The 12,957-nt window shown below is 49.3% G+C and overlaps 1 protein-coding gene across 1 annotated transcript; it reads left to right on the top strand.

Moving 5' to 3' along the window:
* The first annotated feature begins 11,178 nt into the window (after positions 1 to 11,178).
* On the top strand, positions 11,179 to 12,694 carry LOC142570786 (uncharacterized). Its single transcript, XM_075679117.1, has 2 exons — positions 11,179 to 11,914; positions 11,970 to 12,694. Exons 1-2 carry the CDS (start codon positions 11,179 to 11,181, stop codon positions 12,692 to 12,694), a joined length of 1,461 nt encoding a protein of 486 aa, XP_075535232.1.
* The last annotated feature ends 263 nt before the right edge of the window (positions 12,695 to 12,957 follow it).

Below are 12,957 nucleotides of genomic sequence, written 5' to 3'. Positions count from 1 at the left end.
CTATAATACACACCGCGCACGACCAATGCAACTGCAGCGACTGCGCCATGCACCTTTACGACGAGCAGCGCCTCTCGCGGCCAAAGTTGGAAGGCAGCGCGCGCGATGCTACCCTGTCCCATTGGGAGAGCGCTCCGTACGACACACTAGCAGTATATTCTAGGCATTATTGGCGGCGAGGAGTTACGGAGTCGCCATCTATCGGAAGCGCCTCGCTGGCGTAGTATGAGGGATCATGCGGCGCGCTCCTCATAGGTTTCGCTGTCAGCGCTCACTGAAAACATCCCGCGCGAGCTCTCCAGCACATTTCTGTAAGTACTTTCGAAACGAGATAAGTTTTTTACTGTCTAAATAATAATCTTGGGCAAACTGAAAGCACAGAATCGTTTACAGACACTATCTCTTTACCGAATACGTACAGTCAATACCACTGCGCGCGGTCGCCGCGATGGAGTCTCCCGAACCGGCTTCTTGCGTGAAAGGTAGATAAACGCTGAAAGCAAACTATGTGAAATATGTTCTTATAGTGCTTGTATAACTAAATGGAGCGTAATAGAACGAAGCCTCAATGCAGCGATCGCACAGATTCGCAGCGACCGACTGCGCGTCTGCATGCTTGTCCGCGCACTGTTTCGCTTTCGCCGCGTGCACGTATTCGCACCGTGCCATGAGATTTAGGCCGCAGAATATGAGCATTTGACAGTATACAAGCAACCATTGTTGCGTGGGCGCTGTCAGAGCTGTTAAAAAATAATTTCATTTTAGAGACTTCGACGCCTACGGGGACTGGGATGTGCCGTCGCGATGATTCAATCTTTTTTTTCTTTTAAATTCTTTGACCTTTCAATATTATTTATCGAGTTGCGTCGCACTGTATGTTTATCGGTGTTCTCAGCGTGCGATTTCCCGCTGCTCCTTTTTTGTAATTCAGGGCAATAATTTATAACACAAACATGACCATATGCCATGCTTTTTTTAAATGTGCTTCTTACCGCTCCCTTTCCACTCCACTGAACTTGCCAGTATCTATAGCATCAACAAGTTCATAGACCAAACCGTCATGACGTTAGTCGGGCAGCGGACTCGGGCAAGCGTCTCAGTGCGCGTTTTCCGAACATCGCAGACCCGGCGCCGTAGCAGAAATCTCCCTCGCGTCTGTGCTTGCTGCATACCCGAGTTGTAGCCGATGACTGTTTGCCGGTTTTATGTTTCGCGAGCCAAGCTTCACGCAGCTTAGTGTCCTGCGGCTACGTGTGAATAAGGCTGACACCGGCCTCCGTTACGTACGTCCGGCCCTGCGGCACCGAGCAGTAGCCTACCATGTTGCGCGCCTTCAAAGGCAGCCAATACCTATTGTAGTGCTTTCAAGAGAGAGAGAAAAAGCTTTTTTTACGCCAGCGTCCGGCGCTCAACCCTGGTCGGTCTGCTACCAGTCCTCACCCAACACGCCTCTGACGTGCTGGATAAGCACCGGCAGGAGAATGTTAGTTGCATGGGGTGGTGGAGTGAGCCAGTCCGTCCATGACCGTGGCTTGATGTTAGTGGTAATGTTAGAGAGGGCTGACTGCAGTTTGGGTTGAGTGTGAGGGCAATGCCATAGACAATCCTCTAGGGACGGATATTCCGTGCAGTTCGGGCATTTCGGTGGCCCAGGTAGGCCTTGAATATAGTGACGGAAAAGAGGAGTCACTATCGAGTTTGTTTGAAATCTTCGGAGAATAGCGCTGTCTTCTCGCGAGAGGTTAGAAGGGGGAGTAATAAAGGCGACGGCATTGGCGCGAAGTTGCTTTAAAAGTGATGTGCGCTCCTTGTGCAGAGTCTTTCTGTGTTCCCTTGGGTTAAATTCGGATGGCCATAGGCACGGGGGACCCGGAAAACTAACTACGCGGGTGAGCTCATGAGCTCGGGAGTTCCCCCCCATGCCTTGGTGCCCAGGTATCCACTGCAGGGTAACACAGAGTGAAGGGTGTGCATCCAAGTGACATTGAAGTAGGCTGTTGTTGTATCCCACCGATGGCAACGGTTGTTGTGGTCGCACCGATGGTACGACCTGTTGGGAACTCGGCGCTGACGCCCGTTGTTGCACCTGGGTCGCAAGCCCCAAGGGTAGCGTTGGCCTGGCGGCCTGGGGTACAACTGGAAGCATCCGAAGGTCCCGGCAAAGCATGAGACGACTGGTAACAACAAAACAACTTGTTTATTTTAACATCGCAAAGAGTTGGCGGTCAGGACGACCGAAGTAGAGAGACGGGAGAGCACTTTACTCAACAGAAGAAATCGGAGCCCCCCTTTTTGCGTCCGGGGGCAGCTGTTTTTATACTCTCGCAGTTGAGGGCAAGAAGGAACCCCTCAATAGACGAGCACGTGAGTGTACAATGAGATAAGGTGACGCATACTCTCGTGGCGCCGCCGGTCGGGCACAAAGACTGGGAGGAGAAGGTGACGCCTACTGTCGTAGCGCCTCCGGTCGGGCACAATGGCTGGGAGGAGAAGGTGACTTCTACTGTCGTATCGCCTCCGGTCGGGCACAATGGCTGGGAGGAGAAGGTGACTTCTACTGTCGTATCGCCTCCGGTCGGGCACAATGGCTGGGAGGAGAAGGTGACTTCTACTGTCGTATCGCCTCCGGTCGGGCACAATGGCACATACACTCACACACGCACATGAAGACACGTGGCATCGGAACATGCCTGGACGCGCTTGGCGGGGAGCGTAGCGGCGACGCCGAACGGGCCAAAATGTCTGCCGCTTTGTTGCAGTCGCGCCGGCTAAACCGCGCGTCGTAGGCGAAACGTAACACTGTGTATATGCTCAGGTAGCAAGTTGTCGCGAAACATGCGGCGTGCATCTTGGCTATCGGTGCGAATTAAGATGCGTTGGGTAGGATGATGAGGCCGGGTGACTGCTTCGAGAATAGCAAGAGCCTCTGCGTCGGATGGGTCGGGGACTCCTATGTGTGCGTTTACATGCTCGTAGTCAGGGCCGACTACTGCAGTTAGACATCTACCCTCCGAGTGACTAGCGTCCGTATAATAATACGTAGTGTCTGTTAGTGGGTTTTCCCTATTTATTCGTTTGACTAACTGGGAGCGGCGAGCTTCGTGTTTGTGCGGCTGCATATGTTGTGGTATGGGTAGGACCGTGAATCTTGGTAGTGAGTCCCATGGTGGTGAATATAACGGTGGAAAAGGTGGTAGGGCACCTGTCTGGTATCCTTGATATTGAGCAGTTTGCGCCCTTGTGGGGATGTTTGAAGCCTTTGAATTTGCGCTTGTCTGCAAATTGTAATGCGTTCATCAAGTGTGTTGAAAAGCCCAGTGGCGGCCACAAGGTCGTTTGCGGCGAATCGGGGTACTCCTAAAGCTAATCTCGTATATTTGCGGAGTGCCGTTTCTAATTTGGAGTGCTGGGTCTTAGTGAGAGATTGACATGGAAGTTGGTAGAGCACACGGGAGTAGACAAGCGCTTCAATAATCCTTCGAAGTTCTTGCTCCTTTAGTCCTCTGTGTTTACGTGTTATTCTAGATCATCATCATCATCATCATCATCATCATCATCATCATCATCAGCCTGGTTACGCCCACTGCAGGGCAAAGGCCTCTCCCATACTTCTCCAACCACCCCGGTCATGTACTAATTGTGGCCATGCCATGTCTGCAAACTTCCTAATCTCATCCGCCCACCTAACTTTCTGCCGCCCCCTGCTACGCTTCCCTTCCCTTGGGATCCAGTCCGTAACCCTTAATGACCATCGGTTATCTTCCCTGCTCATTACATGTCCTGCCCATGCCCATTTCTTTTTCTTGATTTCAACTAAGATGTCATTAACTCGCGTTTGTTCCCTCACCCAATCTGCTCTTTCTTATCCCTTAACGTTACACCTATCATTCTTCTTTCCATAGCTCGTTACGTCGTCCTCAATTTGAGTAGAACCCTTTTCGTAAGCCTCCAGGTTTCTGCCCCGCAGGTGAGTACTGGTAAGACACAGCTATTATATACTTTTCTCTTGAGGGATAATGGCAACCTGCTGTTCATGATCCGAGAATGCCTGCCAAGTGCACCCCAGACCATTCTTATTCTTCTGATTATTTCCGTCTCATGATCCGGATCCGCCGTCACTAACTGCCATAAGTAGATGTATTCCCTTACGACTTCCAGTGCCTCGCTGCCTATTGTAAAGTCCTGTTCTCTTCCGAGACTGTTAAGCATTACTTTAGTTTTCTGCAGATTAATTTTAGACCCACTCTTCTGCTTTCCCTCTCCAGGTCAGTGAGCATGCATTGCAATTGGTCCCCTGAGTTACTAAGCAAGGCAATATCATCAGCGAATCGCAAGTTACTAAGGTATTCTCCATTAACTTTTATCCCCAATTCTTCCCAATCCAGGTCTCTGAATACCTCCTGTAAACACGCTGTGAATAGCATTGGATATATCGTATCTGCCTGCCTGACGCCTTTCTTTATTGGGATTTTGTTGCTTGCTTTATGGAGGACTACGGTGGCTGTGGAGCCGCTATAGATATCTTCCAGTATTTTTACATACGGCTCGTCTACACCCTGATTCCGTAATGCGTCTATGACTGCTGAGGTTTCGACACAATCAAACGCTTTCTCGTAATCAATGAAAGCTATATATAAGAGTTGGTTATATTCCGCACATTTCTCTATCACCTGATTGATAGTGTGAATATGATCTATTGTTGAGTAGCCTTTACGGAATCCTGCCTGGTCCTTTGCTTGACAGAAGTCTAAGGTGTTCCTGATTCTATTTGCGATTACCTTAGTAAATAGTTTGTAGGCAACGGACAGTAAGCTGATCGGTCTATAATTTTTCAAGTCTTTGGCGTCCCCTTTCTTATGGATTAGGATTATGTTAGCGTTCTTCCAAGATTCCGGTACGCTCGAGGTCATGGGGCATTGCGTATACAGGGCGGCCAGTTTCTCTAGAACAATCTGTCCACCATCCTTCAACAAATCTGTTGTTACCTGATCCTCCCCAGCTGCCTTCCCCCTTTGCATATCTCCCAAGGCTTTCTTTACTTCTTCCGGCGTTACCTTTGGGATTTCGAATTCCTCTGGACTAATTTCTCTTCCATTATCGTCTAGGGTGCCACTGGTACTGTATAAATCTCTATAGAAATCCTCAGCCACTTGAACTATCTCATCCATATTAGTAATGATATTGCCGGCTTTGTCTCTTAACGCATGCATCTGATTCTTGTCAATTCCTAGTTTCTTCTTCACTGTTTTTAGGCTTCCTCCGTTCCTGAGAGCATGTTCAATTCTATCCATATTATACTTTCTTGTGTCAGATGCCTTACGCTTGTTGATTAACTTCGAAAGTTCTGCCAGCTCTATTCTAGCTGTAGGGTTAGATGCTTTCATACATTGGCGGTTATCTTAGGAGTATATGAAGACTGTATTTACAATATATATATACAGTATGAGTCAGCGTAGACTAGGTGGCTGACCACTAACAACACGCAGCAGCGAGCGTCCACCGATCTTCTTCTTCCATCCTTCCGTAAGAATAGCAAGAGCTTGGTGGCGAAATCCACCGCACCGTTCCAAAGGGGACGCTCATAACATCCATTCATCCATAGTAGAGTTAGCTGTATATGCTGCCAAAGATATGCTACCTTTGGTAGCATATACTGTAACTGCACCGTCTATATGCCGTGATGGCTATCGCGAAGTGCACTGAATTTCCTTTTCGCCGTGAAGCTTGAAATCATAAATCGCGTTGAACGCGGTGACATTTCGGTTGTCGCAGCACCGTACAACATTCCGAGGTGCGCTCAGCACGACCTCGCGTAAGGGGGAGGTTAGGGCTAACCACAACTATAACGACCCGGCGCCCGTGGCGCCCGAGGCGTACGCGCGGCCATGACGTTGAGGTGGCCGTGTACAAGTGGTTAATCCTAAACTGCTTCAGACGTGCATTCTTCCGCGTGCCCTGTGATGAGTGAAAATGCTTATGAGTGCGACGAAGCCATTGGCAGTGTCGCTGAAGTTTGGAGCGAGCTGTCACAATTGCCGGAAGCCAGTGATGATACAACGGTCGAAGAGTTTGAGTGCGGATGGAGGTGTCCTGACCACGGGAGAGCCCGAAAACTAAGACTACATTGCCGGCATCGTACCGAACACAAGTGAGAGCGGGCACAATGAGGAAAGCAATGATGACCCTTTGCCCACATCCTCCGAGGTGACTAGGTCACTGCGGCGTTTCTGCGCGAATGTGTAAGGTTGCGGCATAGAGAAAAAAATATAACAAGAGAGGACACTCGGCGAAAACTGGCAACATGAAATACGTCATGCTAGTATTAACGCCGACCGTTTGCTGCCACGAGCATCGACAAAAAAGAGAATGTGAAATGAGATTAACAGAAATTGTTTCATTCTTTTATTCTTTCCCGGCAAAATCAAAAATATGTGCGTATAAATTAAACTTTGTGGCTTACTTCCGTTGCCTAGTGACAGGCGAATCGGCGAATGACGAGCCAGGAGCATGCGTCATTCGTCAGACACAGCGCCGAAGCGAGCGCATTCGTTCACCCGTCTGCCCGTTTTCTATTTTTGCATTTCGCCTGGTTTAGTGGGCTTCCGGTGAACTCTTGCGTTCGTTCTGAACTTCTACATGGCACCCCTGCACTATTGGACTACGGCAAGGCGAGAAATCTTGTTCGACAGCATGCAACGCATTTCAAGCAATTAGGCGCACGGCACGGCACCTAGGCTAGACGCAGTTAACGAAAAGCGCAGTTAATTTGAATTAATGAATCGTACCGGGAGATGTTTGCGACGCTTTCTATGAACCCCAGTATTATTTTAACTTATTTCGGTAGTTTTTGGGCACGCTAGTCACACAGGGTGCTATGACACAGTTTTTCGTGTACTTCTGCGCTTTCCCTGACGGCCAACATTATTGTAACTATAATTTCGTTACTTGTTGCGGTACTTTTCAAGCCCAGTGCCTGGCCTTGTGAGGCAGTTAGCGAGAAGCAGCTCGGCTGTGTGGCGCAGTCTTTTCGCGTGTGCTGTATCTTGCTCGGACCAGTTCGCGACGCTTTCTCTGACCCCAGAGGCGTAGCCAGGGGGGGGGGGTGCTTATGGGGCTACAGCTCCTCCGAAACTTTTTCGTGCTGTCCATGCACCGCCTACCAAAGCTACCCTCGGCACCAGAAATCATTCTGGATTTTATCTAGAATGTCTTTTTCACGCTCGAAAAGACATTTCACCGCAAACATTGCGAACTGGGGCTGGATTTCACGGTTCGTCCATGTACCGGGAGTCACAATACGCAAGCAGCCCCATCCGAGCACAAAATTTCAAGGGCATTTTGATGGCGAAAGGGCTACCCGCGGCATCTCGCGGAGGCCGCGGAAGCTATGGAGCGCATGGATTTCAATTCCGAAACTTTACGGGTATAAGGTTCCCATAAACTTTTGATGTGAAAGGTGCATTGACATTTCCAACGTTGTGCTTCAGATTTTCAATTGCGGAGCTTTGTGGGATTAATGCTCTTATAAACATTTGACGCTAAAAGTACACTGATTTTCTAAAGTCTTACATTGCAACATACAACGAGACAAGCCAAATCAACACACTATCAGACAAGTCGACAAAGCACACAGCGAGGTCCGATAAGACGAAGCCTTGTGGTGGTTCTTTTGTGGCGTCATGTCACATAAAAAATATAAAAATTTTTTTTCACCTACGCCATAGCATCCATGTCAAGACACTAATACCAGCCAAGGTAACTACGTCCTTATTTATTTTTTCTACTTTGACTTTTATTCGCAAGCACATTGAGCCTCTTCAATTTTTTTGTTGTCGCTGCCCTAACCATGGGCTGCCAGAGCTAGCCAGAGCGCATACGTTTTTCTCGTGTTACTCCGACCACCGCGCGGCGCACTTTGGTGCGCGTTCGGTTTGTTCTGGCGGAGTGTATTTTCGCCTGGCAGAGTTTTCGACACTTTTTGGCTAGCATACAACAAAAAGAAACAATGGTCGCTCGCCGATGTCACTATGGGGACTCGACGGATTGCACCACGTTCGCTTGAGCGCAACCTCTCCGGAATATTTTGTCTCGCCCGCGTAGGATGCCGAGCAGTATGCGTATGGTTCTTTCAGGACCAAGCGTTTCACGTTTTCTTCGATATTCTTTCGGTAGTCCCATTACGTGCCCAAAGTGAGCATTCGATTGTGACCAACATGCTTTCCTTTGCGTTTCCTCATTCCCGTGACCCCGCCCCACAATAGAAAACAAGACATTGTTGCGGGGCAGCGAATTGTCCCATGGCGAAAGTTCGATTTTCTTACCTCTTCTTTTGCGGAAAGTTTTGTGCCACGGGACGCTTCAGTTGCCGGCTACTCTTATTATATTATTGCGATAGCAATTATATGGATACTCCAGGTGCATTACTGCCGTTGCCGTCGCCGTCGCCCTCATGTTTTGTATAAAGTCCGAGGGCGATAACATCGTGACCTAGCGCCGTATGCTGTATGTGCGAGTGAAAGCGGGGGGGGGGTGTGTAATGGGTGAGCTGACGATGGTGACTCAATCTTGGGTGCGCAAAGGAGAAAAGCGGGGAGCAAGCGCGCCGCCTTCCTTCGCGCGCGATACATCAGGGGGAGTGAAGGGAAGAGGGTCGGGCCTTAGGATTCTGTGATCTGTGATTGTGCAACATGTTTGTTTGCCTTGTTTGACGAATTATATACGGTTACGTTTTCTTAGATACGTAGATTTATTGGAGACTTATATGTGTATTTAAATATTTTGTTGCGATGTTTTGTGTATACGTGCAGTGAACTTTGTTTACAGTGATACTTTTTTGGCCTTTATCAAGCCGTATCTTCGCATTTGCGTATTTCATTGTAGCTTCGTTTTCCTAATGTACGAGGGCGAGTCAAATGAAAGTGAGCCAACCCACTCCGCGCAATAACGGTCGGTTCATTATCTGCGAGGCATGCGCGTGACACACAGGCATCTCTCATTTACAAAAGTGACACGCAGGTGTGAGGATAAATGCTCTTTAATGTTTCATACACTGGGTTAAACATAGTTGCGTGACATAACGGACGCTCCAAAAGTTTAACAGCGTCGTGCCATGAAATTTTTCACAGCTGAGGGCATTTTACAAAAAGAAATTAGTCGCCACGTGGCTGCCGTGTACGCTGAACATTGCATTTCATTGGCCACTGTGAAGCGTTGTAGCAAACGGTTCAAAGAAGGACATGAAAGTTACAAAGACGGTCCAAGACCGGGCCAAAGCCATCCTGCAATCACCCCTAACAAAATTGCAAAGGTTGATGAGCTGTTGAGACAAGCACGGAGGATAAGCATCAATGAACTGGCAGAGCGTGTGAACATCAGTCACGGTCCGGATCACACCATAATGCATAAACATCTCGGTTATCGGCTCTTGTGTGCGCAATGGACGCCCAAGGATTTTCAACCACTGCCAGTTGACGGAGAAGCTCGGCGCTGCCTTGACTCATCTGATCCGGTATCACAATAAGGGTGACGACTTGTCTGCAATTGTGATCAGGGACGAACCATGGTGCCACTATTACGAGCCTGGGACAAAACGGCTAAGCTTACAGTGGATACATTCGAATTCGTCACGCCCAAAGAAAGCAAAGGCCGTCATTTCTGCTGGAAAGGTGGTGTTGACTTTTTTTTTTCGATCGTCAGGGGCCATTACTGACAGAATTTGCTAACTCTTGAGAGACTATCAATTTTTTCGGATATTGTGAAACGCCGGAACGGCTGCGTGTCGCAATCAAGAACGAACGACAGGGAAAATTGACGAATGGGGTCATCTTGTTCCACGACAATGCCCGCCCCTACGTCGCTGATGTTCAGGACAACATTCATTTGGGCTAGATGGTGCATACTTGAATTACGAAGGAACAGCGCCAACGAAGACGATCACAAGTGGGGTGTCCTGTGTCGTTCTCCCCACTTGTGATCGTCTTCGTTGGCGCTGTTTCTTCGTAATTCAAGTCGCTGATGTGGTTAATATAAAACTGGCAAAGTTCAAGTGGGAAACGCTGAAACATCCGTCATACCGCTCAGACTTGTCGCCTTGCGACTTCCACATTTTGGGGCAACCGAAAAAAAACAGCTCAAGGGAACCAGATTCATGTCGGACGATAACGTGAAATAGTCAGTTGCTGACTTTTTGAAACAGCAACCCAAGGACTTTTATGAGACGGGAATCACGTGACTCGTTAGTCAATGGGACAAATGTCTAAATGCTCATGGAGACTACTTTTAAATAAAGTACCCCATTTCTCATATATTCGTATTGGTCCACTTTCGTTTGACTCGCCCTCGTATGTTCTGCAGAACTGCTTTTTATACGTGCTCTCTGCTGAGACTATAATTTCGGTGCATTTTCTCACAATACACGACCGATGACAGCTGCTCCTGTTTAATACATTGGAACAAATGAGAGCGTCATCGAGATTTTTCACTGGCCGTTCAATATGCACAAGAATGTAAACACACTTCTTGAATGACAAAGTTTCATTAACATATTTGCCCTAAACTTGTTCATTTCATGGCCTTCACATTTTTCCTATCAGCAGCATGCAGCACTTTTCTGGTTTAAGACTGATACAATTCTAAAGTTCGTGTGATATTTTCTTTAATTATTATATACACAAAAAACATGGAATCAGTTATATCAGTTATCTTGTGCACAATTTTTGGCACATACTAATATGTTTTAGGAAAAATACATATTTTACTTGTTTTGACAGTACGTAACATTCAAGAATTCGTTTGCTACATCTTTGGCAATGGCAGTGCAATTATTATTCTTGTATTTCATCCCTTGACAAATTGTTTAAGAGGAAGCGTTAGCTCGGGCTCAACTCCGGCGCGGCTTATTCATATACATGTAAAATGCAGAAACGTTTTTCTGTGATAACCCCTGGATCGCTTTTAATGAAATTTGTTGTATTTGAGAGAGAAAGATAAATTCTAGTGTCTATTGGAAGCGGAATTTCGATTTAGGGCTTGAATTTTGTTTAAAATATCTCGAAAGATACGAAAGTTAAAAAAAAAATATAAGCACGACGTTTACAAACTAATAGCGTTGCTTCAAGAACAGATATCGCTGTTCTGCAAAGGACATCTATTATAACAGTCAAAGCGGACAACTTTGGTATGTCAATTTGTAGCTTACGTGAATTGGACCCCTTTTCGTGGAAGCAGACAGTGACGCACCTTGACCTCACCATAGACCACCGGCTGACGTGGATCTCGGCTGCTAAAGCCCTCAGTGCCAAGGTGCGCCGTGTACATGCAGCCGTGCGCCGACTCCTTCAACGAGGCCGAGGATGCTCCACCAAGTGGGCTCTGCGCCTGAACAAGGCTGCAGCAACATCGTCCTTGTTGTATGCCCTACCGCTGGTTTCCCTGACGCATGCCAGGAAAGCACAACTAGAGGTTCTGCACAGGACGGCCATCAGAAATGTCCTGGGGCTTCCAAGGCACTCCAAGATCGCCGCAACACTGGCTGAGGCCGGCGAATGGCCACTGTCACTGCTCATGTTGCAACGGGGACTGGGGCATATTGACAGGCTACATCGCGCACCAGACGGCCAGGCTCTCCTAGACCGGCTCCGGAGCCTGCCGGCTTCACGTATGGGCAACCTGTGTCGCCTCTATGAGGAGACAGTTCCCCAACTACCCGTGGCAGTGACTCTTCCTCCTCCCCATCACGGACCTCCGGATGTGCACCTCTCCCTCAAGGGAGAGGTGCACATCCGGAGAGCACAAGTGGAGAGCACCAGCCGCAGCCCTGCAGCAGGCGGCAGCCTGCAAGCTCCAGGAGGAGTTGGAAGGACACCTGCTGGTGTTCACGAATGGTTCAGTCCTCCCCAGCGGGTCGGCAGCAGCGGCATGCACAGTTCCAACTCTCGCCTGTCACAGGCAGTGTAGACTCCCGTTTACAGCAAGCTCTACTGCAGCTGAGCTCGCAGGGCTGCACCTGGCTGCCGACCTCCTTGCTGAGCACCTTCCCCAGCAGCCGGTGGCTGTGGTGTGCGAGACCAAGCCAGCGCTCCAGGCCCTCGTCAAGCCACGGCGGGCAGGACTTGCAGTGGTGCTGCTGCTTGCCAAGTTAACGGCTCTAGCCACCGCCGGAATCCCAATATCCTTCCACTGGCTGCCCTCACATGTCGGGGTAGCCGGTAACGAGGAGGCGGATACCTACGCCAAAGCTGCCCATCATGATGCAGTCCCGGTTACCAGAGCGGTAGCGGCTTCGGATTACACGAGACATCGGCTACAGTGCCTGCTCACCTCCATTCAGCCGGACACCCGAGTGGCTAGTGGCAGGGCCCCCAAGCCGCTTCCAGAGAACGGCCTCACCAGAAGAGACCGTTCCACACTCCTGCGCTTGTGGACTGGCTGCACCTGGACTGCAGCCCGGCTGTACGCCAAGGGCCGCTCCACGTCACCTGCCTGCAAGAGGTGCGGGGACCCCGAGACTCTGGAGCACCTTCTCTGTGCTTGCCCATCCTTGGCGCAGGAACGCTCCACAGTGATGAACACCTACAGACGCCAAGGCCTTCCAGCGGCCACAGAGACTGACCTGCTGTTCCCAGTGTGTCCACAGCTCCCTGCGCTGCGAAGCCTGCTGGAGTTTATAAGTTCCACGGGAAGAGACACCCTATAAGCGCCCGCTACAACGCTGGCAACTTTACTGAGGACTGCCACCTGTCGCGCACAGTGGATTCTATAAGGCCACATCCTCCCTATTTCTCTGTAATCTTTCACTTCCCACTCCCTCTCCCCTGACGACGCTTCGCCGTGCTCCCTCACGGGTTGCAGAATCCAGCGTCCTTCCTTTCCTTAAATCGCTATCATCACTTAAGAAAGCGGCGGTGGCGCGTGGATGTAGGGGTTTTAGTTCGCACCGCCTTGACTGCCTCTTGCACT

This window comes from Dermacentor variabilis, chromosome 2, assembly GCF_050947875.1.
Source record: "Dermacentor variabilis isolate Ectoservices chromosome 2, ASM5094787v1, whole genome shotgun sequence".
Classification (NCBI taxonomy): Eukaryota; Metazoa; Arthropoda; class Arachnida; order Ixodida; family Ixodidae; genus Dermacentor; species Dermacentor variabilis.
Note: the sequence above shows the minus strand (reverse complement) of the source record. Positions and strands in the feature narration are given on the sequence as shown.

Coding starts and splice junctions, on each gene's coding strand:
- LOC142570786 (XM_075679117.1), top strand. CDS start 11,179: ATGTCAATTTGTAGCTTACGTGAATTGGACCCCTTTTCGTGGAAGCAG. Junction 11,915..11,969: donor CCAGCGGGTCGGCAGCAGCG/GCATGCACAGTT, acceptor TCCCGTTTACAG/CAAGCTCTACTGCAGCTGAG.